This window comes from Mauremys mutica, chromosome 14, assembly GCF_020497125.1.
Source record: "Mauremys mutica isolate MM-2020 ecotype Southern chromosome 14, ASM2049712v1, whole genome shotgun sequence".
In the NCBI taxonomy this organism is placed as follows: domain Eukaryota; kingdom Metazoa; phylum Chordata; order Testudines; family Geoemydidae; genus Mauremys; species Mauremys mutica.
This window is the reverse complement of record NC_059085.1, coordinates 22943590-22963683: the sequence shown is the minus strand read 5'-3', so window position 1 is coordinate 22963683 and position 20094 is coordinate 22943590. Positions and strand designations below refer to the sequence as shown.

Here is a 20094-nt window from a genome sequence, read left to right as displayed (position 1 = left end):
AATGTGGGCGTACCATACATTTATATAGAGGCAATATGGTATTTTCTATTTTATTATCTATCCCTTTCATAATAATGCCCAACATTCTGTTTGCTTTTTTGACTGCTGCTGCACATTGAGTGGATGTTTCCAGAGAATTATCCACAATGACTCCAAGATCTCTTTCTTGAGTGGTAACAGCTAATTTAGACCCCATCATTTTATATGTATAGTTGGGATTATGTTTTCCAATGTGCATTACTGTGCATTTATTATCAACACTGAATTTCATCTGCTATTTTGTTGCCCAATCACCCAGTTTTGACAGATCCTTTCTTAGCTCTTCGCAGTCTGCCTGGGACTTAACTATCTTGAGTAGTCTTTTATCATCTGCAAATTTTGCCACCTCACTGTTAACCCCTTTTTTCCACCTCATTTATGAATATGTTGAATAGGACTGGTCCCAGTACAGACCTCTGGGGGACACCACTATTTACCTCTCTCCATTCTAAAAACTGACCATTTATTCCTACCCTTTGTTTCTTATCTTTTAACCAGTTACCAAGCCATGAGAGGACCTTCCCTCTTATCCCATGAGAACTTACTTTGCTTAAGAGTCTTTGGTGAGGGACCTTAGATGACGTCTAAGAACAATTTACAGTGTACTCGAACTTTAGCAGACTGTTTGGCATAAGTGGACTAGTAGAAAGTATAATGAATTACTGAATGGTCCAGAGAAGGTAGATCAGGGACTTCAGCTTTCTCTCATAACATAAGAGTAACAATTCAATGAGGGAAATCAAAACCAGTATAAGGAAATACTTTTTTCACAAATGTAATTAAATAGTGGCATTCGCTGCCACAGGAAGTCATTGACGCCAAGAAGGTAACAAAATTCAAAAGGGATTGGCCATTTGTTTGAATATCAAGAATATCCAGAGTTAATATAAATTTACTGAAGAGATATTAAACCTTATACGTCAAGGCTTAAGCCAGTGGTTCTCAACTTATTTATCATTGTGGGCCGCATCCAATACTACCTGTATGGCCCTAAGGATGTGACATGGGTCACAACTCTGTGCTGACTGGGCCACAGGTTGAGAACCACTGGCTTAAGCCAATCTCTATTAGGGACCTTAAAGGAGAGAAGATTATCCCTATCTGCTCACTGCAGAGTTCTTACACCTTCCTCTGAAGCCTCTGGTGTTAGGTGGCCACTATTAAAGATAGGATACTTGACTGGATGAACATCAGATCTGACATAGCATGGCATTTCTTAGACACTACATATATAGCAAAGGTTGTAAAAAGTTATGTGATCATTTAGTTAACGACTACCACAAATGTATTTGTAGAAGGACAGAGATAAGGCTACACACTGAACTTTTATGTTGTCATTGCCTGACTTGAATGCATAGCCACACAACCTCAAGTCCTCTTAGCATGTTTCAAATGAAATGTCCCCATATACCTTGATAGATTTGCAATAGGGAGTCCCTACCCTGCACATCTTAGGAAGTCTTTGGGAGTCCTTTTTCTCCTGCAAAGTTTCAGAGCTATGCAGTTTTTACTTTACAAGATGTGCAGCGAATAAGACAAGATCTTTGCCTCATTCACTGCACACTATCACTAGTTTTTTCATTCCATAGCTAAGTTAGTCAACACCTGAATGTGCAGTGCTGCCTTCCTAACTGTACACATTACAAGCTTAGCAATAATACACAATGCAAAAAGATACTGAGCATACGCAATTTTAAGCACATCACAACTTTCAAGTCAAAACTTTTAAGTATTCCACTAAAAATAAGACACTACCCAATGAGTGCTATCTCCATGCCAAATTTCAGGTTTGTCTCCCCAGCCATTTCAACAGTAGGGCTGTTAAAAACAAGAACAAACCTAAATATTTTTAATGTCCATGCGCTCCATTTAGTGAACTGTTTTTGTTCAAACTACCCAAAAGAAAATTCAATTTTAGTCAGAGAGAGACAGATTGGAAATGATCAGCCTGAAAGATGAAAACTATGGAATGTTATGAGTGGCTGTAGCCAGCACATTGGAATGGGGACACTAATTCTATCCTAACTGTAGCTTTGATATTACTAATACTTTACTGTGCCACTCCTGCTATTGGCAAATCGCACTTAAACTTTAACCACAAAAGCATTATTAAGGCACAGCTATGATAAAATACATACATCCCATGTATATTCAAATATTTTATTGTGAAATTCAATGATACCTAGGTATTTCTCTACTAGCGGATTAATAGTTATAATCTGCACTAACAACTCACATTTTAGTCAAGAATCTCTGAGACATTTATAAGCATAAAGTAAGCCCCAGGGAGGAAGGCAAACATTCTTCTGCCCATTTCACAGATAGGCAGACAAAAAAGTCATGGGCCAGATTTTCTCCTCAAAATATCAGCATCAAAAACCAGCCACTCTATTTTCAGTAGAGTCACTGCAGATCCACAACAACATAACTGAGGGCTGAACTGGACTGGACCCAGTAGCACCAAGCTAAAGAAATTTCAGCCTTAACACGCCCCCCCCAAAAGAAAAAACAACCCTGGAGATTTTTCCACCTCAAAGCATAAACAAGATCTCAGCCTCCACAGAAGTGGATTGACAGTCATCAGCTACAGACTGTGCAGAGCACTGGAGAAAGGAAGGAACAACTTAAGCAACAGTGACACGAGGGCAGAGGCGGGCTGGTTTTGAAGCTGGACCTTGCTGGGTTTGCCAAGCTGAGCGAGGATAACGCTGAGCTGCACTTGCTCATGCCCAGGGCACGCTAGCAGAGCCCGCCCATGCACGGGAACCGCCCCACCCCACTCCTCCGGGGCAGACCCCTCTAGGGCAAGAGGGGAAAGGCGAGCGAGCGAGGCTGGCCACCCGACCCGCCCCGCCCCGGGAGCCAGGGCCTTGGACTGTTCGACGCCTGCCCCTCACCCCAGCGCAGCAAGGCCAACCGCCCCCGGGCAGGGCTGCAGCCCCCGCCCGCCCCCAGCCGCAGCCTAGGGCCGCCCCCGGCCGGCCCGAGCCACAAGCCGCCGCCGCCGCCCCGCAGCCGCTAGCCCGAGGCCGGCCCCGCTCACCATGATCGCTCGAAGCCCGCGGCCAGCACCAGCACCAGCACCAGCCCAGACAGCGTCTCTCTGTCATGTGACTCCACAGCCTCCCCGAAGCCCCGCCTCCCCGCGACAGCGCCTCCTCTTCATTGGCCGACCTCAAGGAAGTCAAGGTGTCAAGGCTGATTGGTTCTAGTGAGCCGCGATTGACGCTCGGGGTAGCCAATGAGTTTCAGGAATACTCCCGGCCAAGGTGGCGGCGCACCTCCCCTGCCAGTAGCGCGCGTCACGCAGTGAGGACAGGAGCGAGCGAGCGGGCGGAAGGGGCGGGGCCAGCTGCGGCGCGCGGGGATGCGGCCCATGGAGGAGCCCGGCGTGATCCAGCGGCTGGCGCCCAAGCTGGGCATCGCTGCGCCCGGGGTGCTCAGGTAGCGCGCGCCGGACACGGGGGAGCCCCAGCGGGAGCCGCCTGGGTGTCCCGGGCGGGAGTGGGGGCCCGGGGCCCGCCGCCCCCTGCCCTGGGTTCGAGGGGTGGGTTAGCGCTGCGCCCCGGAGGTGGCGGGAGCCCCGTGGGACGGGACGCACCTTGGGACCGACGGGAGCCCTGCCAGCATCTCTCCGCTGTTAAATAATAGCGGGGCTGATCGCCCGGCGCGTTTACATTGTAATTAAGCTTGGCAGAATTCGATTTGTATTTATCGCTTCAGCAATCGCAGTTTTATTTTATACGCATCTTTTTTGTTTGTTTTTGTCAATTTAGATTGCCTCAGTTGCACAAAATTATGGGGTTTTAATCTTGTTTTAGATTATTTAAATTTTCACAGTTGCAGGAAATTATGAGAGCTCCTTGTGCAGAGACGCTATTCCTGGATATGTCACTTTATTCCAGTTTAATTAGTGTTCTCAAAGTGCACCAACTATTCTGGAGTAATGTGTCCACACAGGAAGCTATTCTGGTCAATTTCCCCATGTAGAGACGTCCTAGTTCTTTGCTGTTATGGTTGCAAAAAAACCATTACCAGGATGTAACTATACAGTGTACAACATAAATAATAATGTCTGACTGAGTTTGTAGGGAGCCTGACATTTATAGCTCTGATGCGTCAACTGCCCCATTTATCTGAGTGGGTGCTAACTCAGATACTAATAACTAGTTAACAATGTTGGAATTTAAAATATCTCACTGTTCAGAACATGTAAGAATGAGGAAGAAGTATGCTACTGTCAGAGCCATACCTTGGGTAGGGCGAATCAGGGCTACCACTCCAGGCCACACACTTCGGGGGGCCCTGCAGGCTGGTGCGATTGGCCGGCGCGGTCGGTCCCGAAAGACCCAGTGCAGCGAGTCCCCCACCGGAGCTCTGAACCGCCATGGTAACATGGCCAACAATAGCTTCATAGTAGGCGCCGGCAACTGCTAGCAGCAGCAGTCAGCCCAGCACCAGGCTGGATCCACCCCGCCGGCTCAGCCGCTGATGTAGAATAGAGCCCCCAAGCCTGGGAGGGGGGCTGATTGGCAGTGGAACATTTTCAATAGTGTGGGTGCTGAAAGCCAGTCCCTTTACCCCTGTCTACCTGCCCCCTTCCCTCAGCTGAGCACTCAGTGAGTGGGGACGGCAGCCAGGATCCTGGGGGGGGCTGCAGCACTCACACACCCTCCACACCCCTAGTTCCCGTGCCTATGCTGATTTGTCCTGGGCCCCGCACCCCCCTTAGGGATGGCCCTGGCTACTGTGATGATAAACACAACTTAGGTTATGTCTACACTTAAACAGGCCACAAAACCTAATCCACGCGCTCATATAAGAGACCACTTGCCTCTGGCTGAGTTACTGAAGTCCTCAAATCATGTGACAGAGAATCCACCATTTACACTAGTTTAAACCTGCAAGTGACCCATGCCCCATGCTGCAGAGAAAGGCCAAAAAAAAACCCAGGGCCTCTGCCAATCTGACCCTAGGGGAAAATTCCTTCCTGACCTCAAATGTGGCGATCAGTTAGACCCTGGGCACCTAGGCAAGACCCAGCTAGATACCTGTGTAAGAATGTTTGCTACCAAGTTTTAAAGAAAGTCATACTGATGCAAGTGGAATGGGAGTTTATTGAAGTGCTAAACCAACTTTTGACAGCTGTAGTCTCTGTTTTCTTCATTTTAGTTTATTGAACTAGTTCAGTTCAATGAGGAGTTCATTGAAAGTTAAGAAACCAATTGGGAATTGAAAAAGCAGAAAAGCTTGTTTTTATCCATAGATTGGAAAAGTAAACAAGGTGGGAGGATCAGATCTTCTAGTTCTAAAATCTTGAAAGACATTGTTTCCAGTCACTATCAGTTTAATTCATTAACTACAGATAATTCTTCCTTTGTTTAATAAAGAAGTTTTCAATGCAAAAGTTTTGATTAAAAAAAAAAAGTCTGGTGTCCCAAACATTTATGGTAGTTTTATTTAATAAAAACATTTAAAATGCTGGTTTTGTGCATATTTAATTGTTTTGAATTTCCATCCAAATAGAACTTGATACAATCACAAGTAAAAATGTATCACTTAGTAAATTAGAAATGCATCATTCACCATTTTCTAACATAATAAATGTAAAAATTAAGAACCTGAATAAATGTAAATTAAATAAAAGTTAAGCTATATAATTGCTTAAATAAATGTGTATAGATATAGTGAATCCTCCTGATTAGCAAAAAGAACTACCAAATTTAAGGTGAAGGCTGTATTTAGTTGCAAATCAACATGTTTTAATGGTTACCAGCCAAAGAGAATCAACTTTCTTTAGGAAAATAACTAAAGTACAAATACAAATATGATTTAAAAATTTGTGATTTAAATCAATCCATTGTGGCAGGGCACAATCCATTGTGAGGCAGGAAGGAGTGTGCTTGTGGCAAGCCTGTTGCGGTATTGGGACCACATCAGTTAAAACGCTTGCAAGCAGATCTATGCTAGGATTCCTGCCATTGCTAAGTCTCACCTATAATAGCAATGGCGGGATACCTTGATGCAAAAAAGCAGAATCTTGTATAGAGAAGACCCTTGGCCTGAATGATTTTTCCCATTATCCACTTTAATTCTGCTGCCTTTTTAAAATCTCTTAAGGGATGCACTAGTCTCTTATCACTGGCCTACTCACAGACTTGAACTGAAATAAATTAATTGGTTTTAATTCCCACCTTAAATTAAATTAAATTTGAAATGAGATAGTTCATGCATGGACTGGTCCTGAAGTAACTAGAGGTGTGAATTATAACAGATTTAGTTACTTCAGTTCCAGTTAGTAAATAGACTAGTCTGTTCTACCCCCACCCCCCAGCCTGAAACGAAAGGTTGTCTTCCTTAGATTACGCCAGCTGGTAGAGTTAGAATAAAGATGAGTTTTTACTATAAGCTTAATTAATACGAGGGTGTTCAGCGTTCTGCATGTGTGTAATGGTTATTATAGTTAAATCCAAATAAATATATATGTGCATTCCCCTGTAACATTTGAACATCACTAAGACCTATAACTAAATCCAATCTCTTAACTTCTCTCCAGTGCCTAATCCAGGGAAAGGGGTAAATTACTTATAACACTACTCAAAGTTACTTTGAATTCCTTTTAACTAATATTTGACTAACATTTCTGTAGACTACAATGCGCTGCAGTGCATACACAGTTATGCAAACCAGCCTGCCGGTGCTTCCAGACATATTTCATTGACGTCCCATTTATCTTAATCTTTTTTTATCTTGATTTAAAGCAGCCAGTCCTGGGTATGTGTGTTTGAATTCTTGCAGATGTAAATGCCACCAATCTGTAACCTCAGTGGTATTAACGAATGGCATTTTGTGTGTGCGCTCATGTGGGGATATTTTACAGAAAAGCAGAAGAATATCTGCGACTGTCCCAGGTGAAGTGCACAGGATTATTGGCTCAGACGACAGCAACAAGCAATGCGGTGATGTGCCTGGACCTTGCAGCTGGCTATATGCAACACCCAGTGGACAAAGTAGGGTACAATACATGACATGGTTCTTTGTTCTTCCTAATGCTTATCAACTCCAATAAAATTTGTACCGTGTTTAGTGTATATGAGGAGGCAGCAAGGAAAGACTAGTAAATTCCCATTTCCTCACATTACGGAGCAATCTACAACTGGGTCCTTCCAACAATCCAGTGCTATTCCATTTTCATCAGAGGCTAACAATGGAGAATTGGAGACTAGAGTCTCCATTACATTCTAGTGTGAATTGACTTCTACTTCCCCTGACTGAGGGTTCCTGAAGGGTGGTAAACTGTAAGCCAGTGTTCCCCTTTATTGTGAGAAGTGATGCAAGGGGGCTCTTAAAGCTACCAAAAGGAAGCAATGGCTTCATGTATGTCCCTCTGCCCCCTGGAAGCCTGTGGATGGCCTTTTGCAGGACTGCCAGGCAAGAAAATTGTCCCCACCATTCCCCCCCCCCCAAAAAAAGAAGACATAGCTGATTGTCCATATAATCTTTTGTAGATTCCTCATCCATACATGGGAGAGGTTTCCATTGCCTAGATTCCCATGAGTAGCACTGACCCTTCATACAAATGCTCGATGATCCCGGTGTCTTAGCTCTCTAAAAGGCAGTTAAAAGGGACAAATCATTTTCCAAACTGCAGCATCAGTGTAACTATCTGAAGGTAACTCTGCATTGAAACATGTGTTGTTCCTTTGCCATTGTGTATTTTTCCTCTTCATAGGGCAGCCTCATGTGTGTAACAGATCTAACCAAACAATGAGCAAACAACAACAAAACTATTCAAAACAAAAATAGAAGATGGATTGATTAACCTATTCTATTTAGATTGGTTAGTTCCGGAAGGGAAATTCTGCTCACACATGTGGTTTGGTTTTGTTTTTCAAAGAGCTACTTAGTTAAACTCTCCGGTTTGAACAAGAGGACTTACCAGAGCTGTATGAAGTCTTTTGAGTGTTTGCTAGGTTTGAACTCCAATCTGGGAATCCGAGATTTGGCTGTACAGTTCTGCTGCACAGAGGCAGTGAACACCGCTTCAAAAATATTACAAAGGTAGGGCACGTAACCTTTTATGGCGATCATTTTATCATCCATTTCTATTAAGAAATGGAAATGCTTTCTTTGTTTTTAAATAAGACTGCTCTTTAAGTATGAAAAGGCTAATTTTCAGAGGTACTGAGCACCTGCAGCTCCCATTGACTTCAGTGAATGTTGTGCAGCCAGCACCTCTGAAAATTAGACCACTTATTTAGGAACCCATGTTTGAAAAATTTACACCATTTGGGAATAGATTGCAGGACTCCTGACTCCCAGTCCAATTTCCTATCCACAGCCCCACACTTCCTCTCCTTTAACCCTACCTGTAGCCCTTTCTCAGTCAACCTTGCAGTTCCAGGAGATATATACAAATATGAAAGAAACCACATGTCTAGAGAAATGTAGGATTCATATTGGAATGGATACATTTTCTTGGTAAAAACTGTTGAATAAGAAAACTTCACAAAGTTGAGAGTCCTTTCACATAAAAAACTCTCCTCTGTGTAATAGCCGCTTTAACAAAAGCAGTTGTTTAACAGGAAATTATAAACAACAACAACAAATGGAAGAAAGGGGAAGCCAGTAATAATGGCTATCAATCAGAAGATAGAACTGTAGAAAATTGGTCAAGGAAGCAAAGGGACATAAGGAGACATCTGTGGCCAGCAGACTTAAAGGCCATAAGAAGGGGAGTTTTTCCAAGTAGGAACAAAAAGAATCTGGACAGTGGGATTGGTTCATTGCTAAATGGAAATGGTAGAATTATCAATAATGCAGAAAAGGCAGAAGTGTTCAATAAATATTTGGTCTGTATTTGGGGGGAAACAGATGATGTAGTCATATCTTCTTCTTACCGTATGCACAACATGCCAATGTTTAACATCTTCCTGAGATACTAGTTGAATAGAAAGTTTTATCATATGGTATGACAAAGGGGGCATGGATCAGTGTTCATGTCACACTCCACATCAGTGTCCGGCCCGGGCCAGGGAAGCTAACAATTCAACTAGCAGACCAAATTTGTGGCCACCAAAGGTGGCATGTGACCAGGATTCACCACCAAATTTGGTCCGCTGATTGGACCACGCACCACTTTGTTTTAAAAAAAATGAGAACAATTAACATGTCACTTTAAATGGATTAATAGCTGGCTAACTGATAGGTTTCAAAATGTAATTGTAAATAGGGAAACATCATCGATTAGGAGTGTTTTTAGTGGGTCCCACAGAGATCTGTTCTTCAGTCTATGCTATTTAACATTTTTATTAATGGCCTAGAAGAAACTAAAATCATCACTGATAAAGTATGCAGATGAGATGACACAAACTGAGGGAATGTCAGTAATACAGAGCAATCTGGATCACTTGGTAAACAGGGTGCAAGCACATTACGCATTTTAATAAGGCTAAATGTAAATGTAGACATCTAGGAACAAAGTAGGCTATACATACATGATGGGGACTGTATCCTGGGAAGCAGTGATGCTGAAAAAGACAGAGGGGTCATGGTGGATAATCAGCTGAATCTGAGCTCCCAGTGTGACACTGTGGCCAAAAGGGCTAATTCAATCCTTGGTGCTTAAATGGGAATGTTAAGTACAAATAGAGAGGATATTTTACCTCTGTATTTGGCAGTGATGTAGTTGCTACTGTCCAGTTCTAGTGCCCACAATTCAAGAAGGATGTTGAAAACTTGGAGAGAGTTATTACATGGGGAGTTGCAAGCTGTCAGCCAACACCTCAAGCCCCACTTTGCATCCAGCATTTATAATGGTGTTAAATATATTAAATTTTTTTTAATTTATAAGGGGGGGTCACACTCAGAGGCTTGCTACATGAAAGGGGTCAAAAGTTTGAGAACCACTGACATAGCACAGTCCAGTGGCTGGAAGTTGAAGCTAAACAAATTTAGTCTGGAAATAAGGCATAATTTTTTAACTCAGATAATTAACAATCTACACAATTTACCAAGGATCATGGCAACTTTTAAATCAGATGGGATGTTTTCCTAAAAGATCTGCTCTAGGAATTATTTTGGGGAAGTTTTATGGGCTGCGTAACAGGAGATCAGACTAGATGATCCCTGTGGGCCTCAGAATCTATGAATTGTGGGCTGCAAAGAACAGTCTTCACTTATGTAGCTGACGCTCTTCATGGCTGCATCATATTTAAAGATTAAGACTCCTGAAACTTACCTATAGATGTTTCCTTGTATAAACAATACACTTGTCAGTCTGACAACTATAGATTGAAATAAATGGTCTGTTGGCTGTTTCATAATACTCAGAGTATGAAATTCACCTCTGGTGCTGAGAGCCCACAAAGCCTTCTCACATGCTTAAGCCCTATATTAAGGGGTTAGTGAGGATTAAATGGTTAAAAGAGCTATGGGCAGGCCCTCTGCATAGAGATGAATTGAATTCAAAGTGGCTTATCACATTTTTTAGAGATAATTTATAGATGTTAAGTACTAGGTTCCATTGAGTGTGGTGAGTAGGTAGAATAGAGACTGTGCTGACTCCACTTTGTCCCCTCTGCCTGATTTCTTGATCTAAAATATATCAGATCTCTCAACCACCCCTACCCCTATCTCAGGATGTGCTGCCATCTCTTTCCTGTCTTTGCCTCTTTCTTCTTTTCTCAGCCAGGAGTTGAAAATGTTTGTGCCTGGCTGAGACAAAGAACCAAGCAATCTTGTACCAGGTCTTTGTTCAACTCCAAAGTAATCAACTTCATAAGCTTTGTTTAGAAGCAAACTGGCTGTGTAGTAAACAATGCTGCTCTCTTTTAGGTATGAATCCAGTCTCTCTGAAATGCAGCAGATGGATCTTGATTTATCAAAACCCTTGTTCACAACAGCTGCATTGTTCACAGCCTGCAGGTATGATCTTCATACAGTTACATGCTGGGTGAGATTCCACATTATTCTAACTGCGAGAGCACAAAATCACATTCTTGGATTTCCCCCCAACTCAGGCATGCTGTACATGATCATGAAAGATTTCACAAGTGTGAAATGGCTGTTACAGTGCAAACAGCTGCTCCAGGCTCCAGAATTCCTTAATATCCTACAGCACCGTTAGGTGGTTAAATGTATCTTGTAGCACTACTCTCAGAACCCCAGATAGGTAGGTAGAATAGAGACAGCCTGCTGAGGCTAATGTCTTCCTTGTAATGACGTAGTCAGCCTAGATTGTGTTTTGCCTTGGAGAAAGAAAACATTAAATCAAACACTTAGTCTAGTAGCCCAAAGGCAAATCGCATGATTTTATAATAAATGTTGCCACTGGTACTTAAAGTATTATGGATGGATGATTCTATAATGTGACAGTCATCTGAAGATCATCTGTTGGGTGTGTTTGACCTTCCATCAAACCAACGTAAGAATGTCACTAGTTAATATCTTGCATATGGTGGGAAGGTTGTTTCTGTTTGCCAAGATGTACTAGAGCAGTGCTTCTCAAAGCCGGTCCGCGGCTTGTTCAGGGAAAGCCCCTGGCGGTCCGGGCCGGTTTGTTTACCTGCCGCATCTGCAGGTTCGGCTGACCGCGGCTCCCACTGGCCACAGTTCACCGCACCAGGCCAATGGGGGCTGCGGGAAGGGAGCCCAGCACATACCTCAGCCCACGCTGCTTCCCGCAGCCCCCATTGGCCTGGAGCGGCAAACTGCAGCCAGTGGGAGCCGCGATCGGCCAAACCTGCGGACGCGGCAGGTAAGCAAACCGGCCAAGACCGCCAGGGGCTTTCCCTCAACAAGCGGCGGCCCGACTTTGAGAAGCACTGTACTAGAGTGTATTTGAGTTGGTCATATAGCAGACAAAGATGCCTGTGGAATGTGCAGTGGTAATGAGATGATGTCTTGCATTCAAATTGGGAGCCATTGCAGAAAGGCTAAAGACTGACAAGCTCCAAATAATCATCTGTTTCTCTGCCTCTCCCACCCACACAGGCAATTTTGCCTTTGAGACATGGAGCCCTCTAAAAAGAGAGCTGCAGCCGCCTGCAAGTTAGTGTCCAGCAGACAATGACTCAAGAAAACCCACGTGGACTTTTACTGTACATGAATCTTCCCCCAAGCTAAGAGTTATACATGTTAGAAATCTTACGAACCAGTCTGGCTTTAGGGGTGCTGTACAATTCATCAGATGAGCTTTAAAAATGAGCACCTGTCTACTGGGGTGAAAGTCCCATTTGGCTCATTGCAGGAGTAGGATTGTTTACCCAGTGTCCTGGCCAAATTAAAATTTGTAGAACTACTTTCTTCCTATTTAAATTTCCCCTTGTGATTTCAACAAGGTGTGAAATTTTTCACTTCCTGTTCCAAATTGTTATATGCTGTCAGGATTAATTGATCATCACAGCTTCCCTGTAAGGTAAATGGGTAGGGCTCATTTCCTTTTTTACAGATGGAGAAACTGAGGCAGGGAGAAAGTCTCTTGAGCAAGGTCACAAAGTGAGTCAGTAGCCGAGTTGGATTTGAATTCTGGAATTCCAGGCACCAGCCTTCAGCTTATTCTCCCAGGCAGAGCTGCCTATAAATGCATTGATCGACCTGAGTTACGTATGTTTGAATGTTGCTTCCTTCAGAAAATAAACTGACTTCCTATTTTAGGTGCTTGAAACTAAAAGTGGATAAGAAGAAAATGGTGGATACCTCTGGGGTGAAGAAGGCAATATTCGATCGGCTCTGCGGCCAGCTGGAGACAATTGGCCAGCAGATCAGCAGTAAGTGTTCAGCACTTGCAGTCTCGTGCTCTGGAACGCAGGTGATGTAGCCATGCTCTTGGTCCCACAGAGCAACGTCCTTCTCTCTCTTCACCCTTTCTGGGGGTGATCTCTTCTGCTCCTATAATTTCAACTATTCTTTTTGTGCCAGCCTGTCTGTCCACTCCTAACTTGTCTCCTTCAATCCACTTTCTGATCACTGCCTGTCTCGTTCCTCAGGGATGTCATGTCATTCTGTCGTCTAACTCACATAACACAGGAACCATCTCTGACTCCTCCCTTGTGCTTGCACCACACATCGGAGCAATACAAAACCTATGCCTCTTCCTCTGCAATATATCAAGTTCTGGCCTTTTCTTTACTACCACACAGCTAAAACCCTCTTCTAGGTCCTGCCCTTCTTCTGCCTTTAGTAGTGCAGCTGCCACCTCTGACTGACTCTCCTGTAGTCCCACTCCATTTCGTACAGTGCAGCTGCCAAGATAATCTTCCGTACGTGTCACAGAGCCCGTTAGAATCCCTCTGTCTCGTCCTTCTCCAGTCATCAAGTCAATGTCCTCACCTTCCTTGTACAACTCTGCCCCATCACAATTTGTGCACTTTTTCCTCACTCCACCATTGGCACCCTCAGCCCCCATCCCGTCATTGCACCTCCTACCATAATGCTCATCATGCAGAGAATGTCCCACCTGAACTTATCCATAAAGCCATTGCCCTCTCCTCCTTGAAAACCCCTTCAAAGCCCACATCTGTTGCTGCTCCTATAAGAAATTAGCCCATTGCTGAAACAGGGATTGTTGCTGCCACCTTCAGCTGGGAGGTTTGCCAGGGAAGACAAACCTCCCAGCACATTGCAGGTGCTACTGTAGTAGAAATACATTAATTGAGGTGCTGGAGAAATGAGAAGCAAGAGAGAGTCCTGCCAGAGAGATCAGCAAGGGTAGAGGGAAGCGGAGGGGCATATAAGTAAGGCATGAATATGAATCATTAGGTGCCCTAATACCCCAATGACTGTCCAGAATTAAATAAATAAAGGCAGCTTTCTTTTCTTTAAAAGGAGACTCTGCTTCACTGACTCCTCAGCCAACCCCAAGCCAGAAGACCTTGCTTGAATGCACTGATAAGGAGGAGGGTAAGTTGTCCCTTAATTGTGAAATTAATCTTTGTTCTTCTGCTATTGCCTAATAATGCTTTAGTTAGATTACTTTGTTATAGCTCAGTATGGCTTGAGGCTCTGTTCTCAACAACTCACTCCTTCCACGTATGGCCAGATGTTGGAAATGTTAAGAGAGCCTAGTGCAGTGGGGCATGACCCACTCAGGGTGCCGTGTGACAGGGCCTGGGCTAGATTGTGAGGGGGGGACAACCCAGTCCCACTTTGACCCTCACCACACCTCCGCCCCCCAGCCCAGTGCCCCTAGCAGCAGTGCCACACCACCCTCAGCCCTGCCCCCCCAGCCCAGTTGCAACTCCACTCCACCCTCAGCCCAGCTCTGCCCCCAGCCACAGCTCTGCTCTGCCCCTCCCTCTGCTCCATCTCCAGCCCAGCTCTGCCCTCATCCCCTCTCTGCCCCCAGCCCAGCTCCGCCTCTATCCCCACCTCCTTCCCCAGCTCTACCTCTGCTCAGGAAGCCTTGGCTGTGCAGCAATGGAGTAGGGGGACACGGACCACAGGCGCCAGCTTTCTCCAGGCCCCGGGGGTGCTCAACACTCTGCTCCACCCCAGGCCTGCCCCCACCTCACCCCTTCTTCCAAGCCCCACTCCACCTCTTCCCGCCCAGTTCTGCCCCTTCCCCGCTCCTCCCACTCTGCGCCTCCAGCACGCCATGGAACAGCTGATTGCAGCAGGCGGGAGGTACTGGGAGGGGGGGTGTCGATCCACAGGGTCACCAGCTGATGGGAGGTGCTTGTGGTGGAGGGGGGAAGCTGGTTGCTGGTTGTGGGATTGAATGTGAGATGCTGAAGGCTTCTGGGCTGGGAATTGTGTGTGAAGGGCTGGCCTTGGGCTTGTTCTCATTGGGCAGTTAATTGTGAACAGGCAGACAGGTGTGTATAATGATGATTACCCTATGGGTTACAGCTGCGGCTGTGTGGGTTTAATTAATTAATTAGCAATTGTGATTGCTTACCATGTGATATATAAGAGCATGCTGGGAATGAATAAAGGAGCATATGCATACACACACTCTTTTCCTGCTTGAACTTTGTTCCTGCTCTCCTGCGATGCAACATATGGTGGAGGAGCTGCGGGCATTGAGGACCTGTTACCTTGTAAGGCACTGGTTCATGCTTATAATTATTATGACATCTATGAAATGGAGCTCCGAAGCCGTTGTATAGATTCCCTTAAAGATATTGTGTTCAAGAGGTATAGCTAGACTATAATTTTAAATCTCTGAACCAGATGTGCTTGTGATGGTATCGGTGGCCTGAAAGAAGAAGAAGAAGAAGAAAAAAGAAAAAAAAAAAAAAAAAAGGGAGATGCACCTGAGTCTCAGTGTTGAGCGGCTGGGACGTACCTGAGTCTCAGTGTTGAGTGGTGGCCGCAGGGCGTCCGAAGGGGAGGCGCACCTGAGTCTCAGTGTTGAGCGGCTGGGACGTACCTGAGTCTCAGTGGAGTGGCGGCCGCAGGGCGTCCGAAAAGAAGGACGCACCTGAGTTTAGAGTTGAACGGCTGGGAGCCATAGGGCGTCCAAAAGGAGGGGCGCACCTGAAGCTCAGTGTTGAGCGGTAAGCTGCAGGGCGGCTGAAAAAAGAGAGGCACACTCGAATCCAGAGGTGAGCAGCTATTATGGGAACCGCTGTATTAGTGGAAGAAAGGATGGTGATATGCATCGCGGAGTAGCAGGAGTTGTGACTTAGCCGCCTGCCTCCGTCCCGTCTTCCCTGTCTCCTTCCCGGCGTGGCGTAGATCTTGATCATCTTGGATTATAATCTCTATGGCATGAAAATCTGAAGATAATCCGGAGTGGAAGATTGGTTTGTTTAAAGTGACTATTGTATCACGCCGAGGGGAGCAGCGTGGTGGGCTCAGGAGTAGGAGCGGGTAGCGTGGGACGGTCGCGTGTGCGGTTTGTTTATTTTTTAAATATGGCGGGCTTTTAAGAAATGTTTTATAAGGTGCCCGCGGTCCTGAGTAGGACTTGGCGTTTGTCCCTGATCATATGATGATTGAAATGCTTGTAACAACTGAAGCTCAGGAATTATTAATGCTTTGTTGGAATAAGAGTTAAGATATCAATCAAAGGCTTTTGACCTGAGACTAATTGAAACTGCTCATGATAATGGCCTTCGAATGACTGCAAAGTTGCGAGACTTTGAAGTAAAAGATCTTCTCATCTTAACTCAATTCTTTGGATTAAGCTGCTTTTACCTGGTTTTGAAAGCAGTAGAAGAAGAAAGAAACATTCCCTTAGCTACTGACTTAATTCGAATAAACCAATTCTATCACTTCCCCATTTAAGAAGGAATAATTTTGCTGTGCTTGTAGGAAAATTTGTGTTGGCTGCATAGCATTTAGTATACCATGCAATTATTATTAAGAGTTATGTTTTGTGTTTTTGTTTTGTGATGTTTTTTGGTATGTATTTTCTCTAGGACCCCCCCTCCCTCAGTGTCAGTCTGATCACCTGACATCTGAGGGATGTTTCTATTGGAAAGGGGGGAATCCTGTAGAGTTTGCACTTTGTTTTTGTTTGGTGTTATTTGGGTATGTGTAAAGGATTGCATGGTTATATGGGTTGGCTTTATAAAAGTTTTTGGCTTGTGATAGATTGTGGTGTTATGTTGTTGTGAGTTGGAAATGTTTGGTGAATGTTTTTGTCTTGTTTTCCTTTTCCCTCTTCTTTTGATTGTAAATAGAGGGGGGAGATGTGGGATTGAATGTGAGATGCTGAAGGCTTCTGGGCTGGGAATTGTGTGTGAAGGGCTGGCCTTGGGCTTGTTCTCATTGGGCAGTTAATTGTGAACAGGCAGACAGGTGTGTATAATGATGATTACCCTATGGGTTACAGCTGCGGCTGTGTGGGTTTAATTAATTAATTAGCAATTGTGATTGCTTACCATGTGATATATAAGAGCATGCTGGGAATGAATAAAGGAGCATATGCATACACACACTCTTTTCCTGCTTGAACTTTGTTCCTGCTCTCCTGCGATGCAACAGCTGGTGGGTACTAAGCACCTATTAATTTTTTTTCAACGGGTGCTCCAATCCTGGAGTACCCACGGAGTAAGCGCTTATGGCGCGGACAGATTCCATTACTGGGGGAGAGGGGGAACACGAGAGGAAAAGTTTAGGCATCGCTGGCCTAGTGGAAGCACCATTATGTTTTTGTGGAGCAAGTCTAGTGGAACTAGGGTAGCCTTTTCTGCTCAAACAAAAAGATAAGCAAAACTACAGCTTGATTTTTTTATTTTTTTTAAATGATTGATGGTAGTCTTTTGTGTGCATGAAATAGACTGGTATGTGTACATTCCAGGGGTCTGGGACTCAGTATTAGGCACTCTTTAGGCAAAATATTATAAATGATAGAGAGCGTTTCCTAAAAGTTTTGTTTTTGTTTTCCCTCCCCCCCCCTCCCCCCCCAAAACATGAAGATGAAGTTGAGACCCCTTGCAAGCGGCAGAAAAGTGAAACCGAAGCAAAACAAGATTATGAAGAATGGAAAAAGAGAATCCTGGAAAATGCTGCTAAGGCAAAAGGGGCCAGTGTCTGACTTCAGTCTCTGGAGTGCCACCAAGAAATGTCACTGCCTCTGGTTTGTAATTTTAAATCCCCCTTCACACTAGTTCGACCTGGTAGCATGTGAATTTACGGATGGTAACCAGCCATTCTTATTTATTTGACTGGCAAGATTTTAAATTGTTAAAGCCTGTCATTTTACTAAGTGGGACCAGCATTATGGTGACTCGCTATTACTACACAGTTGGCCCAAGTTTGAAAGTTGACCCTGTGAGGCCTTCCCCTCGGACCTGTGCAGACCTCAGCTCTAGGACATGGAGTAGCCCTGCTACTTCTAAGCAACAAACAGGCCAAATAATGGTGCAGTATTAACTAACCTCTGAAAAGGTTGCAAACTCTTGTATTCCAGACTGAAGCTTAAGTCATGGTTACTAAGGTATATGGAAAGGGTCCATCCATGAGGAAACCACTTGTGTCATCGGCAAAACAAAACTGAGGAATTCAGACTGTTAAAACTTTTTTATAGCCATAATATCTGATTAAATACATTTTCTCCTATGTATGTGGGACCTAAATGTTTTTAGAGAGCAATAAAGAATCTTTTTCCTATATCTGGATCTTTGGTTTAAGAATTTGCATATGGTCCTAGGGTTGCTTCGGTGACCTCATCACTTTTATTGTATAAATACCATCAGGATCAAAATCTAAATGGGTTTAAAGAAACCTTCTGTACTTACTTAAAATGTTTCTTTATGTCCAGTAATAAGATCTACAAATCTGTGATAAGAGGTACTTCAGTCTGCTTGTAGCTTGGGAACAGAATCAAACCTGCCAGTCAGTGGCAGCAGGAGAATCCTCTGACGTTGCCTCCACTTGAGACTACTTCCACAGCCAGTATAATTCAATTTTTTTCCACCTACGTTAGATTAATTATACTTTGATGAGAAAGCACAAGTTTATCCTATGGCCGATCATGGGGTTAATTTCTAACAGAATAAACCCAAATCTTCAGATGTCACTTTCCATCTCTGCTCTGGGTGATCTATTTGTCTCCAGGATGAGCCAGATCTGACTGGACTCTGTTTCTCAAAGAAGGGACTCTTTCAGGTAAGCCAGAACATTTCCTATTCATTGGGTCTGGAATCACTGTAGTTGCCCTCAGGAAGCGCAGAATGTCAGGGTTTGTACAAAACTTCATTTCGTGAACATGCTGCAAAGACTATAGTGCTTGGATGCTAATACACGTCAGGGGGCTGGGCATTCCTCTGCTGTCACTGACTGATAGGTGTGGTTCTGCACTCAGGTTGAAGTAGCCATTGTAACAGAGCTGTGAAAATTAGTACAATAAAGTGAACTCCTATGTTTCAGTCTCCTCTCCCCACCCCACGTATAAAGGACACGAGTAGCCTGTTACAATATAATGCATATATGAAATTAAAGTGAGAGGCCCATCTCCAAGGTTAGCGAGTAGAGAGCAGGTGCAGAATCTCACCCTCCAGAGCCAAAGCATGGAATTTACAGAGGCAGGGTAGGTAATCCTGTGTTAAGCCACCTTTGGGTCATCCCACTACAAGGCTGCTCTGGGCCCCCAGCATAATTAAGAGTCTTGTATACCGTGAGGTGTGGCACCCTCACTCCCACTGCCTGTCAGGAATGGCAGTAGGGCAGAGGGCTACAGCCCCACCCCGCCAGTTCATTGACACTTGTGAAGCAGGGTCCTGGGGGAGCTTTTGGCCTGCACCAGGCGAGTCCTCCCAAAGTTGGGAATTGGGGCTTTTAGGGCCATGGCTATGGAAAGGGGCCAGACTATCACCCTAAATCTCTTTTAATCCACTGATTCATTTGTATGGGGCTGTGGTACAAAAGTCCTCTCTGGTGTAATAAGGATGAAACCAAAAGGGTTCTATAGAAACTGCTGGGGTTTTTTTAAATAAATTGAAAGAGTTCTGCAGAGAGGTTAACCCCAGGAGGCTTGGGGGAAGGAGACTTGTGAAAGCCTGGCCTGCTACTATGTGCGGGATGGATATTCTGAAGGGACTTTCATGTTAAGAAGGAAGGTCTGAGCCAAAAGAAGGCAATTGGAAAAACTAAACATCAAGGAACAGGGTGCAGCCTGCAGTCAGTGTAAAACGTATATCATGAATAAGGCTATGTTTTAGTCACGGGTATTTTTAGTAAAAGTCAGACAGGTCACGGGCAGTAAACAAAAATTCACTGCCTGTGACCTGCCCATGACTTTTACTATATACCCCTAACTAAAACTTGGGCTGGGGGTTGCAGGTGCTTGGGTGGGGGGAAGTCTGGGGGCACCGCGGGTGCTGAGGGAGGTGTCTTGGGACTCCGATGGTGCTGGGGGGGGGTGCCTGGCGAGGCTGGCAGGGGCTCTCTACTCGGCTCCACGTGTCCTGCAGCTCCTAGGCAGCAGAGGGGCCAGGGGGCTCTGCACATTGCATCCACCACAAGCACTGGCTGCGCAGTTCCCAGCCAATGGGAGCAGCAGGGGACGGGGCCTGCGAGCATGGACAGCGCACAAAGCCCCTTGGCCCCTCTGCCTAGGAGCTGCAGGGCCATGCCAGTGGGAGCCGGGGACCACCCCACACC

The 20094-nt window shown here is 44.8% G+C and overlaps 2 protein-coding genes across 2 annotated transcripts in view; one reads left to right on the top strand and one right to left on the bottom strand.

The window, feature by feature from the left end:
* The window catches only part of VPS35 (VPS35 retromer complex component), a 46939-nt gene extending 43735 nt beyond the window's left edge, over nucleotides 1-3204 (bottom strand). The window contains exon 1 of the mRNA XM_044987658.1: nucleotides 3083-3204. Coding sequence (XP_044843593.1) covers nucleotides 3083-3085 — 3 coding nt within the window. The 5' untranslated portion in view covers nucleotides 3086-3204. The remainder of the gene's footprint in view (nucleotides 1-3082) is intronic.
* Nucleotides 3205-3336: 132 nt separating this feature from the next.
* Nucleotides 3337-18411, top strand: ORC6 (origin recognition complex subunit 6). Its single transcript, XM_044987881.1, has 7 exons — nucleotides 3337-3483; nucleotides 6920-7049; nucleotides 7937-8100; nucleotides 10876-10965; nucleotides 12697-12809; nucleotides 13867-13941; nucleotides 17409-18411. The coding sequence occupies exons 1-7, from the start codon at nucleotides 3407-3409 to the stop codon at nucleotides 17525-17527; spliced, it is 768 nt and encodes a 255-aa protein (XP_044843816.1). The 5' UTR covers nucleotides 3337-3406; the 3' UTR covers nucleotides 17528-18411.
* The last annotated feature ends 1683 nt before the right edge of the window (nucleotides 18412-20094 follow it).

What these genes read in the sequence shown, in the direction of transcription:
- ORC6 (XM_044987881.1), top strand. Translation starts at nt 3,407, where the DNA reads ATGCGGCCCATGGAGGAGCCCGGCGTGATCCAGCGGCTGGCGCCCAAG. An exon ending in TGCAACACCCAGTGGACAAA is followed by an intron (nt 7,050 to 7,936) that starts GTAGGGTACAAT and finishes TGTTTTTCAAAG; the next exon opens with AGCTACTTAGTTAAACTCTC. An exon ending in ATGCACTGATAAGGAGGAGG is followed by an intron (nt 13,942 to 17,408) that starts GTAAGTTGTCCC and finishes CAAAACATGAAG; the next exon opens with ATGAAGTTGAGACCCCTTGC.